Below are 27,643 nucleotides of genomic sequence, written 5' to 3' on the forward strand. Positions count from 1 at the left end.
AAATTTACATTATATTGCTCAATAGTGTGCACGTAAGGTAATGCTCATAAGTGATAAAGATATTAATTGTGTATCGCAGATAAATGATGGGTGATAAATACTTCTGTTGAAATATAAATATTGTCTAGTGGGGAAAAGAGTGTGTGTATGTTTGATGGGGAGTGAGTAAGCCTGTAGGAGAGGAAGAGAGAGAGAGAAAGATAGAGAGAGACACACAATAATATAACAACGTGCTAAAACATTTTTTTCATCAATATCTTATCTCGATACCAAATTCCATGCTGTCTGCCCGAAAGAAATCCATTTCTAATTTTTAAATGTTGTTAAATGCGCACAACATTGTTGTTACAACATTCTGGATGGCCCTTGAATGCAGCATCGCTTTCTGGACGGGATCGCCAACAAATGGTTAGCAGCAGAGAGCTAGCGCTTCGTTTCCAGCAGTGTATGCGCTACAACTTCAGTGTTTAGCACTCTCCAGAAGGGATACATTGGACCATTAATTGATCGGACGTGTCGATGTAAACGTTAACGGATTTCACGATATAGAGACGGTAACTTTAGCGCAAGATAAGGGCAGGTTTTAGATATGTTTTGTTAGTTAGCTAACTTAGTTTCTTTAACCTAGCTATCGTTAGCTGCAAGCCAAGAACAGTAAGTTACATTGTGTTTATCAGCTCATACTAAGTGTACAGTTTTACTTAAGTTACAACAACTACTTTATAAACACTAGCAATTGTGTATGAGACGTTCATAAAGCAAGGGAATGCTAGGAAAGTTTGATATACATTTTTAATAGAACTTGTTTGTAAGCATCTATCAATCGATAGCTGAACGATATAGTAAAGCTGGATAGTCAGATGCACAGCTGGGCATATCTTTTGACATGTATGCCAAATGACTCATCTGCGATAGATAGAATGCCTTGACAGTGTACCCAATGCGTAGGAATTAACGACTTCGGATAGTTGAATAGTTAGTTTATTAGCTATTCGCCATGGCAAGTGCCTTAGCAGCGAAGATGGGCTTTAACTCACTGATGAGGAAACAAGCAAAGAACTTCAACGTCAGAATCTGCACAATGGAGTCAGACATGGAGTTCAGCTGCGAGGTGTGTATTTGTGTCTGTGTGTGAGAGAGAGACGCGTGATTTCATTCAACTTATTTCAAAAGGTATCGCTTTTGCATAACCACAACACCATGTCCGTATCAGTTATCCTACTGACTGCGGCACCAGGCGTCACGCACAGTAACGCAACTACTGAAGTCTTCTTCGCTTGACAAAAACTTGTAATGACGAATTGAATTTGGCTACAGTTTCTAAAGGCGGCAACGGTGATGATAGTTATTTATATGATTTTTGAGAGTTTCATTTTTTGACGGTAGATGGCAGCAAGGACTTATGAACACACACAACAGTGTAGTAATGAGTTTATTCTATGGACCATCTAATAGTATCTGTTATAATTTATCTCTGTCTTATGCGACAGTGAAAGCTGGGAAATTTTAGTCAATGACAAAGCCAAATGCATTATGGGATTTGCTGACAGTGTGGATCATCCTGCAGTGTCAGTTAAAAAAAAACAAACCCAAAAACCTCCTCATTCATGTTGGTTTCATTCTGTACGTGGTATATATATTCTTAGCTCTCATGCAGTGTTTTTGGTTGACCATATGACTTGGATGATGGGAAGTATCAAAATTACTTACAGGCACCATCTCTGTACTTAAAGGGGAGGAACCCAGCCAAAGTTTGCAGTTGGTAATTACATAGAAAGGCATAATGTTAGTCGCAGGTTTCTATTTTCTGTGCTGGGATGATAATTGTATCAATTATGGGTTTTGTAAATAGCACTTAACGGGGGAAAGGTCATATAAACAACACGTTTCTTCAGCCTTGCATGTGATATTTTTGATGGCCCTCCTTGCTGCTGCATGGTAGAGCTGATACACTCATTCCCCTCAGTTTTTTTTTTTTCATGCCAACCTTGAAGGCGTTTGACAGTAGCCTGCACCCTGAGTTAGCTCGGAGGCTAGAGATGAAAGCTATTTAAATTGGATATGTGTGCCTGATATGCCTCCCACATAGCTCTCAGCTGGATGGGGAGAACATGTATGGCTCCCTGTTATGGCTGTAAATATTTAACCTTATAAAGAATTAAGTGCTTCTATTCTCATTCATACACATTTGGGGCAGCCAGTGAATGAATATTATTGTCAATATTCATCTCTAGCAGACTGAACTTGCATAGCACTTTTTTTTTTTTTTTTAGGGATATTTGATCTTTTTCATTTGTTGCAGAATAACACATCAGCCAGGAGTAACAGATTCTCATAATTCAGCATTTGTTGTTTTTTTTCTATTTCAAAAAGATTGTATAAAAATTTGATGTGTTGCAGAACAAATGGAAGGGAAAAGACCTCTTTGACTTGGTGTGCCGAACTCTGGGACTGAGGGAGACGTGGTTCTTCGGGCTCCAGTACAACATCAAGGACACGGTTGCTTGGCTGAAGATGGAAAAGAAGGTGAGTTCTTCTCACATCATGCTGATCTTATTAACAGCTGTGAGCAAGAAACGGTATAGAGATGGTAATAGCCATGAAAAGGGAACACCCCCCTCCGCCCCCCTCCACTGTGCAAATGTTGATTTCCTTGCTCCAATATTGCAGGTTCTGGATCAGGAAGTACCGAAAGAGGAACCGATCACCCTTCACTTCCTGGCCAAGTTCTACCCAGAAAATGCTGAGGAAGAGCTAGTGCAAGATATCACACAGCATCTCTTCTTCCTACAGGTAACTGCACTGTGTTTTATACATTGACTTCTATCTTGTTTCTCATCTGCATATTTAGAGTTTTGTTTTCTCATTTTCAAAGTAACTCAGATCAAAAAATGATTCCACTCTGGTCTACGTTGAAACATTTTTTTTCAATCCTAATTACTTTGGTGGTCCTTAGCCTTTTCTTCTAGCATCATACTCCCCAAAAGTTCTGTTTGTCCAATGCTTTTGTTTAATCCTAATCTAATCTAAAATGGTGAACATGGTGAACTTTATACCTATTTAACACCAGCATGTAGAAATAGCCATTATTAGCATTTAGCTTAAATCCCTGCTATGCCTAAGTACAGGCTCAGGGAGCTGCTAGCACAGCTGTAGACTCAGTAGTCTGGTTTTAACCTCTTTCCTTTATCGTAGTCTTCTCAGAGGGATGCTGAGTCGAATGCTTTAAAAGAAGACATTGTCATAAGTGTGTGCCATCTTTCTGAGGAACTAGATGTCTTAAAATGACTTGCTTTAAAAATAATGGAGAAAAAAAACAGTTGATCTTAAACACTTAAAGACTTCTTTGAACTGCTCTGTACATGCAGGATTACCCGTTTCACCCTCGCACACCAGGCGTTTGGCTCCTCATCTGCAGTTTCTTTACTATTCTGATCCATCGCCAACAGGGGGCACGATTGAGTTTCTGTCAAGTTGTTGAGCGCAGCACTCTGTAATACACTTTTTTCATTGTCCCGGTCTGATTGTGTGCAGCCATGTGGAATCAATGCACAACATATTACCGCTGCCCTTTCTCTCCACTTAATACTCCCCGGGGAATTCCTGCAGAGCCTGCCGCACCGTTCTCCTCCTCCATCCGCAAGAGATGAGATTTGTAACTGTGCTCCCATCGTCCAATGCCACCAGCCACATTTATCAATTACCAATTAGGCTTTAAGGGCTCAGTTATTGGCCCAGTTAATGACATATTCTCCCAGGGATGCTCGTCCCTCATAGCAATCCCCCATCATATCCAGCCACTGTGCTGGTTTAGTTATATGGCTTTAGAGAGCAGTGTGCTTGTGATCGACAACAATTTGGATAGGGGCACTTATCTACTTAAAGCATATAAAAAGTCTCTCTGTGTCCTTAATCCGTTACGGGGTAGTTGAAGCAATTTATTTATTTCGAAGGGGAAACCAAAAAAAAAAAAAGATTACAGCCGACAAATTACTCAACAGTAGAAGCGGTGCGCAGCTACAAGAGAGAGAAGAATACGAATGTGTTGCGTCTCACGCCGCCTGTCTCCTTATTACTTTGCTCTCATTAATTCCCATAATGTCGGGAGCAGGCCTCTGTTCAGATAGTGTCACAGGCATGACAGCTGGATTAGCGCTTATCAGAAATGATCACCGACCCGGATACAAACACACACACATCTCACACGACTCACACAAACAGACACACACACCTCTTCGTCAGTGCAATCTTCGCAACAACACGCTCTCATTTGTAAACCAGATTGCAGCCTCAGCCTCTTAGCGCGCCCCCCCCCCCTCCACCCCCCCTGCGATTAAGGGCTGTCACCTCTCACTCCACACCTTTTGTTAGTTCAAAACAAGGGAAGACAGCATGACTGGCTTTGCAAATGATAAGGTTTGAAGCATTAAATCGCCCACTTTAAACAGCCGAAGCACTCCTCTAACCTTACAATCCTCCATATGCAAGTTATGCAAGTTTGTGATTCGATTAGTTTGACAGGTGACGGGACTCGGATAGCGACGCCCGGCGAGAAGCGGTGTGGAGGGAGGTTATCTGGAGGGAGCTTGTTAAAGAGGATCACCACACATATATTAAGGATTCATGTTATGACTGTGATCCATGACAGTTAAGTCAACACTTGTAAACACGAGCCGCTCTTCCCTACAGGTATAAACCGGAGACTTTAAACCTTGAATTCGTCACTGATTGACTGGAGCGAACTCAGTGAAAGAACCGTCTATCCCGGGGCGCTGAAATAACACGGATTATAAAAAAAAAAACGGGTGGTGTTTTTTTGTTTAATGATGATTTGGAGCTCTTCTAGGACTCGTGTGTTCTGCCATGTCATTCCGCTCCGCTGAGCGACTAGCGAGCTAATATTCTTGGAGAAGCTTAATGATCATATGAAACACAGTTGGCTTAGGTACATAGTTCCTGGCTCCCCGTCTAATAGGTCCCCATGTGGCTATGATTCGTAAGTCTTACAATATTTATTTGGCACAGTCGCTCCTGTTTCCAGACAGTCTCTGAAATGAAAAAAAAAAAGTAGCAGTGCGCTGCAGCAGCAGTGGTAGATGGGAGTTTGTTTACCTGGTTTGAAGCATATAATAACTTGATTTTGTGGAAAATTGGTACATGAACATTGTGTTTAGTTGTAGATGTTTCTGCTATTTGTCAAATTGGAACAGAGGGAATAAAGTACTTTCTGTCAAAAGGGCAGTTGTCAGTCAGTTAGCCTGCACTGTCTCTCTCCTCTCAAAGGTATCAAGTCTTTCATTCATTGTGTTTGAGTCAAGTGAGACCACCTTTCAATCTGATTCATACTCCATCATCTCTCAAGAATGATTCTGCCCCTCATATGGAAATCAATAGAAAAGGAGATGCAATATTCAAAACCGCTTTACTGATTTATAATGTAGATGTTAGTTTAGTCCTGCTGGAAATGTATTCAGTGCAGTTACAACAGTGAAAAGCCTCTTTTAGTGAAAAGCTCCGGTAAACGGCACAGAATCTACATTAGCTGCACGGTTAATTCTGAATTGATTTTTATGTTTGAAAGGTTAGGAGAAAGGAAGAGGGCTTCGGTAGTCAGGATGTGACATGCATGACAATATTTGATGTCGCCTCAAAGTTGATCATATTTGATAACTCCTCAGGTGAAGGCGAAGATCCTCGAGGAGGAGATTCACTGTCCACCCGAAGCCTCTGTGCTGCTCGCCTCCTATGCCGTCCATGCCAAGGTAAGCGCTCTTCTCGGAACTTAAAAGTTTTCATTCTTGGTTATTTTTCCAAAAAAGATCGGTACAGTCATTCTTCCATCAAGCCACCTTGAATCGATGGTCTGATAAGAGAGAAGCCACTAGAGAAAACTAAACCGTATAACCAGCGGAGCTCTGCATGGATTCATTTTGGTGACTTTTTAAATGATGTTTCCCCTTGCAAGCGTCATCAGGAAACACACTGTAGCATTTCACTTGTTTGTTCATCATCTGAAGGATATTATATTATAGTACAAATCTCTCTTAAACAGTTCAGAGAGACTGCATGCTTTCATCACCAGCAGGCTTGATTATTATCTTCTCATATCTGCCCCCCTCCTCCAAAAAAAGTCATAAATCAGCTACAATAGATCCAGATCTATGTCGTCTGTGTCCTGATAAGAACCCAAAGAGCACACATCACACCTTCGGTTCCTAGTTTTGGTATCGATTTTTTAAATTATTTCGCTATCTTACAAAACACTACACAGTCTCGCACGAGGCTACATGTCTGAAATGCTGTCAATATGCAAATCAGGACTTCAGGTGCTCTGGAAGCTTTTGCAAAACTCTTCTAAAAAGGCCAAATGAACAGCTTTACCGAGGCGCTGTGCAGCATCTGCAGGTATGCTCGCTTTGTACCAGACTGCCGGTGAATTTTCCAGTTTTTCTCGCTTTCAGTCCTCACAGTCGAGGCAATGCGGACATCTAGCCAAGATAACCCCTACGGGTGAGTGAACAAATCCTGCTGGTTAGGATTTGTGAGCGAGTCTGGAGGTTTGCATGCCGATGTTCTCCCTCCCCAACTGAAAATTGATCTTTTTCTGTCTGGCTTTTTGCCGTGAAGACGTTTTCAGGTTGTTTTCACACCACCACTTACACTCTATTTCTGTTATTTTACTCATTTTTGACATGTTATTTTAAAGTTTGTGTCTACATTGTTTTTTTTAATGTTTTTATGTTTGATTTCTTATGTATCAGAGTGTGAAAGGTGCTGTATAAACATTTTATTTGATGTATTGGTTGAGGATCAAACATTATGGAAATCACTCCACAGGGAGAAAAAAAAAAAAAACCTCCCTTAATAAACCTCAAGCGATCTCAAGTCGTTTTGGTTGAAGGATCCCATCTCCCTGAAATCCCCAGGAAGAAGATACAGAGAGTGAGGTGCAGCTTTTTGACAGACTGACAGCCAGGCTCTAGTGAGACTGGAGCTCTACCTCAAAGATTTGGCCTAGAGCCCTGAGAGACTCTCGCCTCTCCCATGCCAATTTAACAGGCGTAGGTTAACAGAGACTGTGGATAAAGAAAAAATCAGCAAATCAGCTCGAGATTTGTGCTCTTTGCTGTCAGCGCCCTGGATCTGGAAACCGCCAAAAAATACAGGGCCGCAATCTGTTTTCATTTAATCAGCAGTCCGCTTTGATTAGAGCCAATATAAGTGAATTTGAGTCGCAAAGGGTAGACTAGAGGTACTTGTTTAGCAATACAGTTGCTCAGAGGTTTTTTTGGCACTTTTTCTCTTCTCTTTTTCTCATCATGAGTTGTTTTTTGTGCAAAACCACAGCGTAGACCGAGAAGTAGAGCATGTCACACAGTGGGATCTACTTTGGTACCCTTGGCTCATCTTTAATCATGATTATGCCAGCCTGAAGATAGCAATAAGGAGCGAGTAAAGGCGTATTCCAAGACAGTTTTAATGTGTTTTTTTTTTGTCTGATAATGTGAATCATAGCCCTGTTCAGGTACGGACAGTTGCATACAGAGTCTGTGTGTGTGTATCAGTTTCCAGTCGGAGCATAATTGTATAATTCACAGCAAATGCAGCAGGAAGCCATAAAAGCCACCGTAGTGGAGGAATTTTATGTTTGATAACATAATCAATCATTTCCTCGTATTGTGCGATATTTAACGCTATAAATGTTCAGTCACATCATATCTCTGAAATACTACTGATATATTTACGACATGTTTTTTTCACCAAGAAAAATGTGTTGTTTACTTGAAGCTACTATTTTGTACATCTATGTTTTGCCTTAATCATGACTTGCACTGTCTGGCATCAGTTCTACCTAAACTAAATACAAGCTGTCTCCTTTACACTTTCCAAATAAAATGTGGTAAATGTTAAAGGAATGTAACTTTAAAAATTCAAACATGCCTGACAGACCTTTGATGCCATTTTTAAGTAATTGTCCTGGTGGAAAATTAGTGTTTTGAGAAGTTACAGTTGACTTTTTAAATATTTCACATTGCTTTCTACATGTTTTCCACCAACCTTCTCCAAATACACCAAATAAACAAATTCCCAAAATGTCAGAAACGCCTTTAATAATGTATGAAATGTTCTAAATCCTCAGATTTAACAACCAAGCTAACCTCTCTGTGTGTATTCCTGTGCGTACTCTGTGAGCCAACAGTCCAGCCTCACTGGGTCCGCAGAGGGGTTTCAGTACCTCCTGTTTTATATTCTGAGTGGGTGCAGGACTACAAGGAGGTGTTGACAGGGAATTGCAAGAAACAACTTCTCTGGAAAAATGCAGAGGGAGTAACTCTGGCACAGAGGAGGAGTGAGGTTGGCTCTCTCTCTCAGCCCCAGTGCTGCTAGGGGGCGGGCAGATGCGTGTCCAACGGAGTGGAGAGGAATATAACAAACAAAAAGGCATGAATGACACCAGTGGGAATCATTGTGTTTTACAGGTGGCTATAACAAGACATCTACCTAAACTAGGTTTTAAACATTTGAATGAGGCAGCCTTTACGCCACAGTACTTTTGTAGCTGAACATATTCCCATCTGTGTTTTTTTCTTTTTTTCACCTCACATCATGTCACAACTGCGGGAACAGTAAAAAAAAAAATTGATGCATATGCTATTTAATAATGATAAGAATTGGAATTTGTCAGTGTTGACATGAGCATAAGTAAATCTTGCTTCACTCCACTAACTCAGTGATGTTGATGCCCACCACAGCTCGGGTGAGCCAGGATTAACATGGAGGATAATGAGACACAGCGACGGAAAGAAAATGATACTGACAAACTGACTGGTAGCTAGGGAGATGCTTGAATTCAGTCAAAATGTCATGGTAGCTGAAAAGTGTTTGAAATCATTGGGAAACATGTAGTAAAAAAAAACAAACAGCCAATATCTTTTGCTGCTTCTGTTTTGACATATTATTACCTTCTTTTACCTCATATTGGTGTCATAAAGTCCCATTTTAACCTAGACTACACAACAATAATGCCTTTCTTGGGTTAGAGTCAATGTATTTCTTGGCTAGATATGAGAAACCTGTATTTCTCACTATTGTACTGTAAATGAATTTCATTCAAAGTGACTCAACTGTGTGAGAAATGCATTCCTAAATTTAGACGGTGGCTCTATTGACCAGAATATATCCATTAGTCAGTGGTTACTGTCGTGCCGCTGGTGATAATTGTGAAGTGAAAACATTGACACCCGGCTGTCCTCTGAGAATCACTTGCTGCTGTTAGTTTGGGGTTGTTTGAAATAATTGGAAGAAAGGTGTGTAATCAGAAAGTATCTGAGAGCACTGTCAAAATGCCACCCTGTCTCTCCCCGAGCTGAAGCTCAATTGATGCCATAATACCTCCATAAGACTATATGTCATCAATTATGTAGCTGTTACAAACAAACAGGTGAGGAACTTGGGGAGTAGAAGCTGTGAGGACGGGAAACTGAAGGGAAGGATCTAATTAAACCCGTCCTCCGCTTCTTCACTCTGTTGGCCATTGCGCTGGTTTTCCAGGCTTTCCAGTCTGTATGTTGTGGTAATTAAATTCAGACCACTTCGGTTGTGTTCGCTGACCGTGGTTCACGATGATACAATACAATAAAAACACATAATAGAAATAGGAATATAAACGTAAGTAAAGAACACAGCCTATAGACACACGTTACTAGATTATGAGCGGACAAGTGGTTAAAAGCTTGTACTTTTTTTTCAAATTGTTAGAAAACCACAATTGTTGATGTGCTGCAAAATGTGTTGTGATCTCTTGTCACTGTTTGAGAACTTAATGATGTGTTTTGCTCCAAACACAAAGTCATGTGATGTCTCAAAATACACGGTTTTTGGTTTTGGTGTCTTGAAGTTCTGGGCCAATTTTGTTGTCTCTGCTCCTTCAGATAACTGGTCAGCCGAAGGTGAAGTGGCAATGAAATTTTGAGTGTAAGCTCTTTTTCAAGGATGCCCTTAAAAACTGAAAAATGGTAAAAAAAAAAACGAGGCAATTCACTGAAGATGAATCTCATACATAAAGGTTATAAATATGAAGACTCACAGATAAAGTTAGATTTTCACCGTAATGTTTACTACGTTCAAGGTAGTAGTTACTCAATAAAATAACAAGGTGACAAATTATTTAAATAGCATGAAATTTTGTAGCTCCTAATCACTGTGTAGAGGATCGAAGTGTCTTAATTTCGACACTAATTTGTATCTTGAATACCCCAGTGCTCTGACAGTGCTGTGGAAAATGTGAAAGGGTGATTAATATATAAATATTGCCTACCTCAGTTACCTTCTAATTTCAACCACGAAATTAACAATAATAAATAAATCACAACACCAAGGAAATATACAACTGGATTTAATAATGGAATTTAAAAAGCATGCACAGAGCATGCAGCAGCACAGTCATAGCCCACTTTTTAAATTGTAGCTACGGTACATGTATAATTCATGTGCTTCCACCATTTTTACTGTAGCCCGAAGGAAATTCCCCGTCTGCCAATCAGTCATGCATAATCCACCCATGTCTCTCTTCAAACATGTGTCACACCCATAGAGTGCAAGCTGACTCAAGGGGTGACAGATTTTAGAAATTATTTATTCTGAAAGAATAAATGGAAAAAACGAAAAAGAAGGGAGTCGGCTGGTCCTCAGTGGCTTCTCATGATTCAGGTGTTGACGGCCAACTGAACTTGGTTGGAACAATGCAAATGACAAAGTTAAACAATAACAATATACTATTAAAAGCACAGTGTTATATCAAAATATGGTAATAACCATGCATTCACTTGATATTTCCATTTAAAAATAAATAGGCTAATAAAATAACAATAATCATCATTCTATTATCTACAATTCTTATCATTACCAGTATAAAACAATTGTCTTATTCCTTTATACCTTCAGTCACACAACATTTGCATTAACAATATAATCTCTAGCATTCATCCTCTTTGTTTACAGATGACGTATTACAACCAACAACGATAAACTACAGTGGAATCAGGCAAACGTTACATTTGACAAACTACTGTACATACACTACAATGCATAACAGTACACTAAATAGAAAGCCTACATTACTGACAAACTGTATAAATGGTTATTTCACATCTACCCATCTGAAAGAATAAATGAAAAACAAAATAGTGAGTTTAGTGGCTTTACTGGTTCAGGTGTTAACCGCCGACTGAAGAATGCAGCGCAAGCCCACAGCTGATATACCACAGGAGATCACTTCCCTTTTATATTCAAAATAGAAATGCTTGAAATTGAATGGCGGGGGGGTGTCTGTAAACATGCAAGATAATGTGCTGTGCAAACATATAAAATAACACATTTAAGTAAGTGGGCAATTACATATAAATATCCTGTGTGCCACACACATGCATGATATAATTTGTATCCCAGCTCTGTGATAATAAGCGATCAGTCTCAGTCCTCTCAGCAATATCTCTAATAGCATCATTTACACTGTCTCATAACAACTGGGCCACTGGGTGTGTGGTGAACGTTAATGACCTGATGGTAGACCAGCCTCCATTCATTCTCCACAACACCCTCATCTTACCGCTGCTGTGGTTTCATCTTATGAACAGCTCCCAGGAGAAACATCGTCTGGCCTTTTATTAGAAGGAAGGTGGATAGTGGCAATAATTTTGTAGTGATTTTAATCCTTTTGGCACTTTCACTCGATTTTTACAGTACGGAGACTACGATCCCAACGTTCACAAACCTGGCTTCTTGGCTGAGGAGGAACTGCTGCCAAAGAGAGTGAGTGACAGTCGGGTTTACCTCAGCTCCTTAGCTTATGTTATTGTCATTGTCACCAGCAGTGAACATATTTTCATCCTTGTATTTTTTATCTAGTCCTGTACCTGCATTATGATATTTAGCTGGCAGTATGCACTGCGTTTTGGTGCATGCATTCTTGTATATTCATGTCTGTCTCTCTCCATTTCAGGTGATTAACTTGTACCAGATGACTGCAGAAATGTGGGAGGAGAGAATCACAGCGTGTTACGCAGAACACAGGGGCAGGACGAGGTAAAAACTGATGCACTGAACTGAACCACTGTGATCAGCACAGTTTTTGCAGTTGTTTTGGATTAACATAGAACATTTTTAAGACTTATTTCACAAGAAATTTTGAATGCATAACTATAGTGAGATGTAAATATGAATTTGTGTCTGTAGGGATTTGTACAACAGGGGGATTGTATTTGTTTTTTTTGTAATTAATTTAATTAATAAGAAATAAAAAGTAATGTAGCTATTCTGCAAAAGGGATCCATAGGTAAGGAGCAAAGATATCATAGCAAGCTATAAAAATAATGTTGCTGTAATTGCTTTCATAACTTTCATAAAGAGAATGACAGAGAATAAAAATCAGTTGCTCTGTTGTTGCACTTTGCTCCGTCGCTAAGCTGAACCGCACTGAAAATGGATAGGGAGTAAGTGTGAGGGATGTGGAGTATGTTGAAACCGCTGTGGGTGGGACGTTTTGGGCTGGAAATTGAGTTCTGAAAGCCAGAAACCTCAGTACTTGGCAAAAGTGATAATTCAGTCACTGATCAATAACCATTTCAAACCCAGCTGAGGGAGAGGAGTCGGTGGTTTACTCAACTTTAGCGTTTGAAACGTTTACTAAGATATCAGAGCGGTGGAGGCACAGGAGGGAGGTCGCTGGTGAGATACGAGAAACTAGTTCGATACTGATACCAAAACAGTACTTTGGGAAATATGATCATGTTTTTCTACAAATCCAGAAGTCTTCAATGTTCTTTAAACCTAAGCAGTTGCATAAGAACTTTGCAGAAGTAAAACAGTCTACATGTTCATTTGAATCAGGAAAAATATCTGATCAAAGAGGAAGTAAATGACACTGTGCTTCCATTTGCTTGGGCGAGGATAGTTCAGAGTAGATTCATGATGGCACAGCTTAATACCCACTGCAGGACCTTATTATAGTTCAACACATTATTTAACATGAGTACCAGGCTTCCACTGGACTGTGCACCCAACGTTTGTCACGTTCCACCATGTATATTGATCCTGACCAAACATTCAATGTCAACTGTCACCATTCATACAGTTAAAAGTTTATTTTGTCTGTATTTCTTTCATTAACTGTTTTTTTTTGTTGGAATCAGATCATCTCCTTTTACAGCTTGGTTAGATTAGATTTGCTTGATTAGTCCAAAGCAATAATTCAAGCTTAACTATTTCTTCTGACTCTAAAGTTAGAACGTGTTCAGCGGCCAACCTAGTTAAGATTTGTTTACTTGGCATAAAACTCTCCCGCCTGTTAAAACTTTGATGAAGCTTAAATCATCAATTTCTAACCACCCATATCAAACAGCCGCTTATTAAAAGTTTAGGCGCCAACATGTCCTGATTTTTCCTCAGCCATCAAAGTATGCAAATATTTAGTTTTTTGCTGAGTTGACCCTAAAATCACAACAGATCTGCCAACCAGGCTGCAGAAAGAGAGAAAGAAGAAGAAAACTCGGTGCATTTGTTTTCTCCATTATCACAGTATTTCGAGTCTTGGAGGCATCAGAATAAGTCTTCTTTCCACCGAGCATGACCTCTAAAGCCTGTTAAGGAATTATAGTCGTGTTTTGTGTCAGCGCTGTGTTTATGTGTCAACCTCGTAAGAGCTGTGTGGCGGAGTTTTTATAGATCACACGACATGACAGATGCTACACAAAAAAAAGCAGAAGAAACAAGGTCTGATCTCCTTTTTTTTTTTTTCCCCCCTCCCTTATTCCTCCCACCCTCCTTCCCTCTCTCCTCCATTCCCTTGGATCCCTCTCAATCTCTTTGTCTTTCTGTCTGGCTTTGAACCAGGGATGAAGCTGAGATGGAGTATTTAAAAATAGCTCAGGACCTGGACATGTATGGCGTCAATTACTTTTTAATCAGGGTGAGCCGATGCTTCTTTGCTATATCTTTACAAAGTAAGTCCATAGCCCCTTTTACACAGTTATTCCACCTCACCGTTCTGCATGGTATGAACACGAATCCAGGAAGCACTCCTACCCAAACATTTTTGGGGGGGGGGGTCATTGTTCTTCCACCATTTAGCTGGCAGCAGAGGTAGTCACATTGTGTAAAAGGGTCAGCCGGCATGGTGGGACTACACATACTAGACACCGACGCTGTTGTGTTACATGTCATGCCTCTGATTCTGGAAGGCCGGCACGCTGTCTTAAGTCACACATGGGGGGGGGGCGATATGCCGGCTTTGTTTGGTTCAGTGTAAAAAAAGCAAAGCCGGCATAATGACGGGTTTTCTTTATGGCAATATAGCGAGATCTCTGTATAAAAGGGGCTAATATGAGAGATTAGAAGGTGTTACAATGTCACCATGGTGATATGAAATGAAACGGGGAGTAATAGCTGGCTCTTCTGTTCTAAATTATGTCTTAGTTGAATCTATTATTTGTATCTTGAGCATTTTTAAATGAATTTGGTATAAATAAAAGGCTGCTATTGGCACTGAATTTCTTTCAAGTAAGTCATAAGGGAAAAAAACAAACCTGTAACAACTCTAACAGAAATTCACTAGAGGTGGCTCCGGCCTTGATCAATGCATTCTCTAAAAGGCCAAGACATTTTGAAATACCACCAACAAGTCAAATGCAGCTTAAGTAATTCACAGTAGCATTACCGTTCAAGTAAACAAGCCCAGACTGCACATACACGTTGCGAACCGGTTGTTGTTCAGCTCAGCTCCAACAAACCGTTTTGGAAAGCAGAGCCAGCGTAACACCACCTCTGTCAAACGCTGGTACAAATGAATGTTGGCTGGTAGTGCGGTCCCACAGCTGCTCATGAGTGTCCCTTAACAGACGGGTAGTAAAAAAAAAAAAAAAAAAAAAAAAGCTTTGTTTACTTTGCCAATGTGGTTTAGAATAAAAAGGGAACAGATCTTCTTTTGGGAGTGGACGCCTTGGGCCTGCACATCTACGAGCCGGACAACAGACTGACACCTAAGTGCTCCTTCCCTTGGAACGAGATCCGCAACATCTCCTACAGCGACAAAGAGGTCAGAGAATTTTCTGTTTGTGATGAAGATTATATATACTTATGTAGTATATGCATCTACCATATCTTGAGATACACAGTAAATATCAATATGGGAAAATGTCCTTAAAGGGGACATATAATGTGTATTTCCAGGACTATATTTGTATTCTTGGGCTCTACTAGAATATTTATAATAGCTTCCAGAAGCTGCCCTTCAGCTCCAGAGGCTGTGTAAACAAACAGCAGTAGTACAATTTCACTACATGATATGTTCCCCTTTAATAAAACTGTTAGTTTTGCCCAGTCCTCTGTGAACGTGTGGCTTTTTCTTTTGTGTTTTGACGGAAAGTTTTGGGTTCTTGTGTCGTAATTATTTAGTTTACCATCAAACCTCTGGACAAGAAAACCAACGTTTTCAAGTTCAACTCTTCACGGCTGAGAGTCAACAAGTTGGTGAGTTTGGTTAAAAGTTAAAAGTGGTTTTGGCTGTGGTTAGGAAATATTACTCTACTCAACATCATGTTCCATAAATAATAAAGGGGAAAAATTCTTAAAGCGGCTGCTGAATTTGAGTTTTTAAATGTACCAAGCTTTTTGGCAGATCATTTATAAAAGCTCCTTTTCCTGTTTTTTTTGTCTCTCTTGTGCAGATCCTCCAGCTGTGCATAGGGAACCATGACTTGTTTATGCGACGGCGGCGGGTGGACTCCCTTGAAGTGCAGCAGATGAAGGCCCAGGCCAGAGAGGAGAGGGCCAGGAAACAGGTAAGGTATAGCGGAGAACGAGAGAAGAAGAAGGGACAGGGGTGCGCGAAATTCATTCTTTCCAAACCCGCTCATGTTATTTCACACTTTAAGAAAACATATCTTTGATTTAGTGACTTTTATATAGTCTCATATCTCTGTTCCACGTCTTACAACGGAGGGAACACAACCCTCCTTCTATCTTTCTAACTCCTCTTTCTTCGTCCATATTTCCACTCATTTGTCTCTCCCACCACATCGTCTTCTTCTCTTTGCTCACACTCCACCTGCCTGTGCCGTACAGGTGGAGAGGCAGCGCCTGCAGCAGGAGAAGCAGCTGAGGGAGGAGGCAGAAAGGGCCAGAGACGAGCTGGAGAGGAGGCTGATGCAGCTGCAGGATGAAGCTCACATGGCCAATGAGGCCTTGGTAAGATTCGATTGGTTAGCTGAAACCAAAATTTCTTGGTTAAGTCACATATCCTGCAGGTTTCATAACAAAGTATTTTTTTTCTAATTCAGTGCTTTTCACACCATCCTCCTGCCTCTTCATTTCATCTCCCCCCGGTCTTTCTTTCTTTCTTGTCATTTACTTATTCTTCCCCTCTCACTGTCGCCTCTCTTCCCTCTATTAATTGCACCGTCTGTATTCTCGCACATCCCTCCCTCTACACCCATATTCCCTCTCTTCTCCTCTCGCTCTGCACATATTCTCATCTGTCCTTTCATCTCTTCCTCTGCTCCATTTCTCTATCCCCTTTTCCTGTCTTCAACTTTTCTTGTCACTTTTTCCCCTTCTTATGTTCTCCTACCCTTCCTCCCTCCTCCCGCTCCTCTCCAGCTGCGTTCAGAGCAGACGGCAGACCTGCTGGCTGAAAAGGCCCAGATCGCAGAGGAGGAGGCCAAGCTGCTGGCCCAGAAAGCTGCCGAGGCTGAGACAGAGATGCAACGCATCAAAGTGACTGCCATCCGTGGCCAGGAGGAGCGGCGGCTCATGGAGCAGAAGATGCTTGAGGCAGAGATGCTGGCCCTCAAGATGGCCGAGGAGTCAGAAAGGAGGTGGGGACAGGAGGAAGGAGGACCGGGTGGCTGAATGTAGAGTGCACACTCATCTGAATAATCCAGCTTTGGTCACTATGTGGCTTTTTACTCTGTCAACACTTATCTTTCTCATACCCAAATTCTTTCTCAACATATTTTAGATCCTTAAATAACTTATTCTCACATCCTACTTCCCAAGAGTTTTTATTTTCTTTATGTGCTTTATTAGCTGCCTTACAGGAGCATCAAAACGCAGTTCCTAAATAACTTCCACAGCTCATGAGCCTCCCCAATATTGCACAAATGCACCACTGCACATCTGTCTGCTCAGCGGCACAAAAGCACAGAGCTAGGTCACTCAGCTGCGTTCAAGTAGCTCGATCAAAGAACGAGAACTTTTAACTTGTTTAAAATCATTTCATTTCAAAAGCTTTGTTCTTGCACTGCTGCTGGAAAGCAGGTAATCACACAGTTACAGCCGCACACAGAGGAAGAAAAGGGAGAAAGCTTTTGTTCAGCTCCCCCCCCCCCCTCTAGGTCTGAGGCACAGCAGTTAATCTGTGCTAGTTAATTGTTAGTAGTATCGATTGATGTTTGGACTCACTATCAAGTATCTCTTTAACAACACACACAGCTCCACGGCGCTGTGACTGACTGATCTGCGTTTTATCCGTGTGTATAAAGCAAATCTGTCATTTTCTTTTTTTTTATACTTCCTGGAGTGGTTCAAATCAAGTACTTAGAATATCCGCTGTTGACGTTTTTATTGCTTTGAAGGTCAGATGGATAAGGAGATCGGGACTTGAGGAAGCATTTTGTAAAGCTTGATAAATACCTCAGAACTTAGGTCATTTTCATAAGAAAACAGTATACATAGATACCGAGAACATCACTTCACAGCCTCTACTTTACAATTTATTAGGCAATCATCTCAAACAGGCACCATTAACCACTTGCCGGTAACTGCAATTTCTGGATGAGCACTTTCTGAACCAGAGAAATTTAAACCCGTGGCACTCAACATGTAAATGACTATGTCCACTCAAGCCCTCGAGGCACATAGCACCCCCACATCAACGAGGAAGTGCCGAACGTTCAGGCACACAATCAAAAGAAACGTAATCACCTGCATATAACATTCTTACACCTCTGCGTGCAAACCGGATGATGGAATAATGCAGTCAGAAATGATTGTCCGCCGGGGTGAAACATTGATCACCCGGGTAATAACGAAGTGACACTCCCGGTTCATCGAGTACTGAAGTACTAATTATGGTGTAATAATTTTGGAATCAATTTAGGTAATTCTGTTTCCTTTTGAAGGACTTGGGGGTGAATTAAAGTATTAACTGCATTTGTCTGTCTCCGTTTTGTCCCTCAGGGCCAAGGAGGCTGAGCAGCTGAAACAGGACCTGCAGGAGGCCAGAGAGTCGGAGCGCAGGGCAAAGCACAAGCTGTTAGAGATTACCAGCAGGGCTGTCTATACGGTAATGGAACTCACACACATACACACACATACGCACAAATACTTCAAACATATCAGTGTTTGTACTCTCATACACTTAAAACACACAGGTACATAAGCCAATTAACAAAGTCAGATGTAAATGTTGAAGAACAAACGGGTGAACTGAATTGATTAGACGACGGCAGGAAATAAATAAATGAAAATGTTGCTAACTGAAAGTCATTCATCAAGTGAAACAACCTAATATTTGCTGGTTCCAGCTCCTCAATTATAAGGAGTTGCTTATTTATTGGTTTATTGAATATGGACAGTGCACATTAATAAACATTACTGCAAATGTAATGTAATTTACATTTACCAAGAATGTTATTTTTCATCCGTAGTCCCTGGACATATCTTGTATTTCTATGTTTAATATTCAAGTAATATGACCAGCAATAAAAATGATTCACTTTTTATCATTGGTCAGCATACTTTAGGCTTGATAAATTATGCATTTATTGCTTTTTTTATATTTTAAAGACAAGGATACATGGATTAATTGAAAGTAAATCAAAAGATGAATAATCATTAGCAGTTGTTAGTTACATGCCTACATAATTAATGGGTATATGCCCTGAAAAACCCTCACATGATACACAGGTTCATTTACAAACATGCATAAAACCAATAAACTCAGTACACATATTATGTAGTACATGGATACACTCCCAACAAGGAGGAACTATACATGCAGAAAAAATCTATTTGCTGTTTTGACTGTTTTACCTTGAATGCAACACACACATAATCACACATGCACACACACACACACACATTCAATTGTACTGTAGCAAACCCCCAAAGCCATACTGAACTTGCATAAGAACATGTAGCACATAAGGCAGCCTACGCAAGAGCTTCCAACATGCTAAAAACCCACACACTACGCATTCATCTGTTTACACACACACACACACACACTTACTCACACACACACAGATATATATCGAGATGCTGGCCATCGAAGTACTACACTCTTATCAGCTAATGAATGAAGAGTCAAACACACAAACACACACTCTGGTGCACATACAGTAACTCAACCGTACACTTATACGCTCACGAGTGACAAATCTACACGAACACAAGCACACACTGTTCTCCGTTCCTGTTTCCGTCGGCCATCGTCAAATCACCCTCTGTTCTCCGCCAGACTGTGTTTATGTCGAATGTGCCTTATAGTCAGATATCTGCCCTGTAGCTTGGATTCACATGCCAACCAATAGATTTACATTTATATTGTGTATTAGGTCCACTTCTTATCCGGCACAGTCCTGAGGTGGCATGTGGCCAATGCATTTCAGATATTTGCTCAGCATCTGAAAGTGTATATTTGGTGTGTTTGTGGTCTGTGACCATCAAAATGTTTCTTTTTTTTTCCCTTTTTCTCCATTTTAACTGCTATCTCTATCTACATTATGTCCATGTATCCTACTTGCACACATCTTCCCACTCCTATGTATATCCGTACCTTTCTTTTCTTCTTCTTTCTTTGTCTTTCTCCATCACTCCCTCTTTATTCTGTCCTGTTTCCCCTAGTTTCTCTCTTTTTAGCTGTCATTTAATCAACATCTCTTCCCGCCCCGTAATCTCACCTTCCATCTTCCCTCTTAGTCCCCAGGACTGCCGGCTGACAGCATGCCTCCTGACTTGAGCTTCAGCAGAGAGAACCTCAGCTTTGACTTTAAAGATACTGACATGAAACGCCTCTCCATGGAGATCGAAAAGGAGAAGTGAGTGTCCGGTTCGACTCCGCTGCTGATGCTGCCTGATATTTTTTGGGGTCGCAGCAAATTTGCATTGTACACGTTCCGCTTAAAGTATGTGGTTTTTCCTGATTACGGTGGTTTAGTGATTTAATTATTAATCAGCAGAAGGGGTTGATGAATATTCCTTTCAGAGAGGAATTTTAAATCACCTTTAAAATGTGTCTGCAAAAGCTTGATGCAGTATTGTACTTAGTTAGTATGCACAGTTTAATTCAGGGGTTCAGGGGGGAAATTGACCCTCATTAGCTGTCACTGCCGGCATTTCTTCCTTGCTGTCAGTGATTGCAGACAGGCAAAACTATCTTTTGACAAAAAATGACCCCGGCTTTTGAAGTTGAATAATTAATAACCTGGGTCTCAGGTATCATGTTTGTTAATGAAGAGAATCAGCTTTTTAAAACGGAGTCAAGTAAGCCGAGAGAAGACGGGTTCGGTATCGGCGGTTAGCTGTTCACAGAGTCGCAAATTTGTCACTTTTGTATGTTTTGGTGCGCCGATTTAAAAGTGTTCAGAAAAGGGAAATTCGCTAAATTGCCTCCAAACTTTCAATTTGTCCAACATTTAGGGTCGAGTACATGGAGAAGAGCAAACACCTGCAGGAGCAGCTGAACGAGCTGAAGACGGAGATCGAGAGTCTGAAGCTTAAAGAGAGGGAGACTCCTCTGGACGTCATTCACAACCAGAACACCGAGCAGGGGACCAGCAAGCACAGCAACTTTAAAAAGGTAGCTACCAGTTCAGCAACTTGCATGATTGTACACATGCCACAAAACATTCCTCACATGTTCCTTCAAAATACAAATAACATGCACCATTCTCCCCATTCATGCTTCATCTACTCACACAAAAATATATTCACCTTTCACAGTTACCTCAGCAGCTTATAAACATAATATTAGCCAGCATGTCATGTTAACAGGACAGAAATCTGATTACATCTACCCCATTAAGATGATTTGACATCAGATTTAAATATGTCCCTAATGCATTTTAGTCACATTGCTTTTCAGCTATTTAAGAGCTGTCTCCTCAGCTCGAGACACATGCAGTGGTGAAGCGTAAACGGAGTCTTATTACTGATCTTACATCATCGTCCTCGGATAACTGCCTATCAGAAAATTTGATAGTCCTCTCGCGTACGACAGCCACGCCTCACCATCATATTATTTTAAGGCAGGGAATTGATTCTCAGAGCATCACTTAATAGCAACTGTCTCCACTTGGCCCCGGGTTCATTTTTCAGCCTGGAGTTTCTTCTTTGATGGAGCCCACTGGGGGGAGTGGGAGCAATCATTCATTTTCTACTGTGACCTCTGAAAGTGCACAGTGATTACCGGTCTTAAAAATCTCGCAGAGCGACTGAGAGGGAAATCTGTGTGTTTGTATGCAATTTATGTCGACTCCATCTTTAAGAATAGCTTATTCGTCTCACCCAAGTGCCTGAAAATGCTGTCCTTTTCATCGCATCATGGCTTAGTGATTATATGAAATTGCTATGACAAAAAAGCGAAAAAAAAAAAAGTGACAGACTCCCTCAGCTTGAGGCGTATTTCAAAATTGATTGGTCAGAGGCAATGGAGTTATTATAAAAAGTAGATTCTATTTCCACTGTCCTCTGATGAACCGGCAGATTGGACTCATTCTCCTTTATCACCCCACTCCAGTATCTTTCTAATTTCAATAAAAGTATCAAATGAAAGTGTGAGCTATGTTCTCAGCACATTGTATTGCAAAAAAAAAAACCCACATCTCCTTCATTCTTGCCTCGCCCTTGTGAAAAAAATACTTGTTAAGTGAGAGCTAATTGATTTAGCTCGGTGATTAGTCATTTGGATGGATGACGTGCAGGGGGGAGAAGGAGCTAAGTTAAAAGTGTTGGTTTAATTGAATCAGAGGCGGCCGGCATTCGTCTTGCTAGTGAGGGAAGGAGCGTCGGAAGCGAGGAGGGAAAAGGAAAAGTGAGTGAGCGAACTAAGTCAGCTTTGTCAAAAAGAGGTGCAAAGTTTAAGGTCAAACTGAGGTTGACCAAAAAATGTTCAAAGGAGAAGTTTAATAAAGGCTGAGTCACAGAGAAGCGCCGAGGATGCGCCGTAAAGTCGGTGACCAGAGAGAGGCAGGATGAGAGGAAGACGGCGGGGAAAGGAGAGCAGAGGAAAATGTGGAACGAAGCACAGATCTCTGAGCCGGGAGCATCAGGACCGGCTGCACCTCCGTGCAAAGTTTTCTCCATCCAGACTCCCTCTCCCCCCTCTGGATGATTAATGAACGGCCCCTTAACACGGACCAGCGCCTAGGCGCTTGTAGCGGGCCACAGGTTCTGCTCTGTTAGCACCGGCCTTGCTAGATGAGCTCATTCTCTACAACTGAATCGCAAAACAAGAGCCGCAGTGTGAAGCTCTGTGTGAAGTTTTACTGCGAGGAAATTCTTATTTTTATACATATTGCAGTCCATCCAGACTTTGTGAAGTGGCACACAAAGGAGGTCAACCATCAGGGTTACTCTCATTGTGCTCCACTGCATATCAAAACAACATACAGACAGATTTCTTCTCTGGAAATAGCTTGCTGTTGTGCCATTCACAACGTTAATACCCGAGACATTGAATAAAGAATTCTTGTTCTTTCCAGCATGGAGACTGTGGGCAGTGTAGAATACAATCCTGGAGAGTCAGACATAGATAAACACACAGTCGGGCTTTCACGCTCACAAGTGTACAGGCTGCCTGTCAGCAGGGACAATAGAAGGTGATCGGTAAACATTACAGTGCAAATCCATCCCACTCCCGCACATTTTCTGTTTGGATTTACTTAAATCCCCCCATATACACCCAGAAATAAACTGGATTTCCCAAAATATCCTCCTTCATCCCGGCTCTAATATTTACTTTGGCAGTCGCTTTAACACCCTTAACAGACAGATGTTTAAGAGAGGTAAAAAAAGTTTGCCCAGTAGATTTAAAGTAGTGCTCACTTATGTGGTGTTAGATGAACTAATGGTTAGCTGCACTGAAAGGGTTAAAGTACAGCCAGTGGCCTGAATTAATCCATCACCAGCTCATTTAAACCTGGAGAGAAAAACAATTAACAGCGCTTTCTCTGACTGGCATTGATCTCCCACCCATCCTGCTCTCCCTGTCTGTTTGATTGTCTCTGCAGTACTAGAGAATCTGGGCAACTTACAGATTTTTTTTGTTCATCAGGACCAGCTGTAAATTTTGAGTCTGATTTTTGTTTCAGTGGTTGATGTAAATTTAGATGAAGTGTAAACACTGCATGCTTTCACATATCATCAGAGATTCATTACCAACAGAATAACCTTTTGGGGTAAGTTTGCATAAACACACCAAACTGTCAGTTAGTTTGATAGTTAGTTAGTTTATTTTGAACATGTAAAAATAAAAAAAAACTGATAAAAACAGAACAAGAATAACAATAAAAATGAAATTAACAATAAATCTATACAACAAACTCAATAAACAAATTCTCATAATTCTCATATCATTTTCTCAATTCCTTATCCATAAACTCATATATACAATTTATAAACAGCTATGCCAATTCTCTTTACAACCCCAAATATCAATAAAATAAAACTTAAACAAAATACTTTCCAATTATCTTCTCTGTATAATCACTTAGTCTTCTGATTAGCAATACAAATCCCATGCTCTGCTGGAATGTGCTGTGATTTTCTAGTGCCGTCTTAAATGTACTCCAGTGTTCATCAGACATGACTTGATTAAATATGCACGTGTACGTTGTCATAAAAATTACCGGTAACAAGTTAGGTAAGCTGTGTCATGCATTTATAATTGTGTGGGTATTCGTTTTTTTTGCAGGTTACCATAGCTAGCAAGTGCTGTTGGTAGGTGGGACTAATTGGAAAATAAAGAAATAAACAGCATAATCTCCAATGACTTGCAATTCAAAAATTGCCTCCTAGCTTACAAATGGCACCAATTGGCATGACCAATGAATGTATAATCCTCCAATAATCATTGTTAATTACATGAAACAATGAAGCACAGAAATGTTTGGTTTTTTTTTCCTTAATTTTGAAGATTCATTTTTCACAGTACATAAACATAAGTCAGTTATGGAGAGTAAATGAATGCACTTACTCACTCAGTACTGTACTTACTGTAAGTACAATTTTGGAGTATTTGTACTTTATTCTAGAGTTGCCACTTTGTGCTACTTTCTGCTCTGACTTCACTACATTTCAGAGGTAAATACTGTATTTTTTACACTACATTTATCAGCTATCAACAGCTATAGTTACTAGTTTTCAGATTAAGATTTTAAATACAAAAACATATGATCAGATTATAAAATATGATGCAGTGTTATAGTTACCCAGCAGTATAGTATAAAACAATTAAAATTAGCTTCACCACAACCAGCTACAACATTAAAGTACTGCTTACATATTAATGCATCAATATTAATAATTAAAAAAATGTAATTAACACTGTATAATGTGTACTTTTACTCCTGACACTTTAGGTACTCTATGCTGACTTTTCTGGTAATAGAGTAGTTTTATAGTGTAGTATTGTTACTTTTCTTTAAGTAAGTTATCTAAAGACTTCTTCCACTACTGACGGTACGTTACTGGGGAAGAATGCAAGGAATGAAACACAGACTAAACAAACACTTAATGTTTATCTCCACAATTCAGGAAATTTGAATTATGGAACACTACTGAATCCTGGTGCAATAGCAGACTCTCACAAAAGAATCCATGATTTTAGACTTCAAAAAGCAGCAAGCACCACACCACTGCATGAAAAAAAACCCATCCAAGGTGTCAGAACTCGCACCCATATAATCTGATGGACCGTTGACTGCTGGGGAATTCTAATGGTGAAGTCCTGGCAAGCTTGTTGACAGTCCACACATAGGCTAGGCTAGGTTTTGCTCATCTCTCAGTCAGAAATCAAGGTCCATGTGCAGACAATATGACCATGGCATTTGCATTGTGAATACACAGGATGGTGAAAAAGATTTGTGATGATTTCAGTGACATTAGTCTCCAATACAGATTTCCATTTGGTTACTTACTCTCTACTGCAGTACATCCTGTTCTAGTTTACTTTGAAAGCCTTATTGGGTCTTTGTTGTCGTCTCCTCCGCAGCTAACACTACAGAGCACCAAATCCAGAGTGGCCTTCTTCGAGGAACTCTAAACTACATACCTGCATAAGTGGGGATGCACAACTGCCAAGAACCTCTCATTTCTACATTCCTGGTCAGTTAAAATAATTGACCACACTACAAGGACTCCACTTCCTGGGAACCACTACGAAACACTACGGGAGGAAAAAAAAAAAAAAAAGACCAACTCCGAGGGCCTCGTGTGTACGCACAAACGAGGATGCATGCATAATACTCCTGCACTAAATCTGGGATTCATAAAAAAAATCGAGTGTGTGTTTACAGGGAGAGTGTGTGAAATACAGCGCATTCTCTGTGAATATTTTTGAAGTGAACTCGGGTGTGGGCTTTATTAATGGTAAAGATTAATGGTAGACATTGCAAAAAAAAAAAAGAAAAAAAAAGAAAAACAGATGTATAATGTAGTCTATGACTGCTGCTGTTTCCACTGTGACTCTAATGAGACAGTATTTGTGGAGTTTAGAATGGTTATTATATTATGTCCAAAAGGGGTGACCTACATTATTTGATTGCCTAACTGTTTTGAAATTCAAATAGAAAGAAACCACTAAGGGATAAAGTTGAATGAATTGATTATATGTCTGATATTTCGCCCAGTCTAGTCCACATATCCTGACCCAAATATTTGATATTTAGTAGATGTATGCAGCAATACACTGTATTGTCTTTTTTTTTTTCTACTTAAACACTGACCATTTTATATATTCCATTATATTCATTCCAACATTCCTCCAAATAATATATTCTTTCTTTACGTAATCACTTCATGCTGCCTTAGTTTTCTTGTTTTACGGAACATTCAGTTCAAGCAGCAGCAAATACAGGGCATTTCTCTGCCATCACGACTATAAACAGCCATTTATCGCTAATAGTAGGAGCTGATGGGCTGTGGTAGATATTAAGCTTGTTCTCAACACAAAAAAATTTGTAAGGGCTGTGTGTTTTGTGAGCAGTGTTCTCTAAATCTCAGAATGTGTGTCCATGTTTGTGCCTTTTTATGCATCTTTTCGTAGCGAATGTAGGTAAAGCGTCGTGTACATGAGGCCTTAGGAACTACGTTTACATCTTGTATACACCGAGAAGTCATGTCACATATCTCTTGCTGCCTCCAGCAGTTGAAACTTGATTAGGGTGTCCTTACGCGAGGCGCCGAGGTGCAGTATGTTCTGCTCTTGAAAGTGAAGAGTTGAACATTTGCACCGGGTGGTTCTTAGAATTTGAACTGGATGAAGGAACTGTGATTCTTAGATGTGAGCTTGTGTCACATCTACCTCTTTTTTTTTTTTCTTTGTGAAGACAACCACTTTTTCAAAACATGAATTTGCATCTATTTTGAATTAATGTGTCTTTTTGAATTAATATGCTCTTTCCCTCTGAAAGCAATTTATTTTTTGGGAAGTATAATGTGAAGAAAATATTTTTCTTCCTTTCTGCATTTAACAAGGATAGTAAGCAGTATTTAAAATAAAACTTTGGTTGAAGTTACAGTACTTATATTTCTAGATATACATTGTAAAAGATATGTATGTTTTGCATGTAAAATACATGAATATCAGGTCTGAATTTTTGCATGTGTGTGTGTTTTTTTTTCCATCTAGAAATAGCTTTGTGTTAGTTATTTTGGCAGACTTTGATGAATGTCAGCTTTGATATTGCCAGTGCCAAGAGGCTCTTCCACCCGACCAAAACAGACATCCAATTACACCTTTGAAATGAATCAAGTGTTATGTAAGCACCCTCCATCTTGTGTCAGATCACATACCCTGTTTGCTTGAGTGACAAGGTCTTTGTGTGTGTGCTTGTGTGCTTACAGATGCGTGGGCGAGCTGGGTGTGTTGCATGCCCCGTGTACTTGTTTTGTGCCTCTGTGTGTTTTGTCCCACTGTGTTAACCCATTAATGTGAGTCCTTTACCCAGGGTGTCAGGTCCCTGAGACTGACAGCTCTCTGACAGAGTGAGTGGCGCTAAGGTCAGGGGGCTTCTCCCCAGCTCTGTCACCTCTGGGCTCAGCTGGAGAACAGCCACCCTTGGCTTGTCAGTGTTGTGACAGAGAGGCGTCTTCAGGAGCCAACTCTCCCTCGGGGCCCGGGGCTCGGAGGGACAGGGGTCGAGGGTCTTTGGGGACATTGGGCGAACTGACAGACTCGCAGATTCTCCTTCATTGCTGCCTCCACCCTCAACACTGTCCTCTGAAACAGCGAAGAGGGAATGAGATGGGAATAATTGCATCTTTTGTCATTTATCCAGTCTCAAGGGACCACAGTTTATGTCATACTCGCACACACACACACACACTGATGTACACACAAACACACTCGTCTTGCAGCAGGTTG

General features: G+C 40.5%; 1 protein-coding gene across 2 annotated transcripts; it reads left to right on the forward strand.

The window, feature by feature from the left end:
- The first annotated feature begins 302 nt into the window (after positions 1-302).
- Positions 303-26,873, forward strand: nf2a (neurofibromin 2a (merlin)). 2 transcript variants are annotated; one of them, XM_042421825.1, is made up of 16 exons: positions 303-1,111; positions 2,401-2,526; positions 2,671-2,793; positions 5,679-5,762; positions 11,743-11,811; positions 12,002-12,084; positions 13,891-13,966; positions 14,957-15,091; positions 15,451-15,525; positions 15,723-15,836; positions 16,120-16,242; positions 16,654-16,871; positions 18,235-18,340; positions 19,978-20,096; positions 20,698-20,857; positions 25,271-26,873. In XM_042421825.1, exons 1-16 carry the CDS (start codon positions 998-1,000, stop codon positions 25,319-25,321), a joined length of 1,776 nt encoding a protein of 591 aa, XP_042277759.1. In that variant the 5' UTR covers positions 303-997; the 3' UTR covers positions 25,322-26,873. The 2 variants fall into 2 exon arrangements, with proteins under 2 accessions (XP_042277759.1, XP_042277760.1); XM_042421826.1 differs by having other exon boundaries at positions 305-554.
- Positions 26,874-27,643: the final 770 nt, after the last annotated feature.

Source organism: Thunnus maccoyii, chromosome 9, assembly GCF_910596095.1.
Source record: "Thunnus maccoyii chromosome 9, fThuMac1.1, whole genome shotgun sequence".
Lineage (NCBI taxonomy): Eukaryota > Metazoa > Chordata > Actinopteri > Scombriformes > Scombridae > Thunnus > Thunnus maccoyii.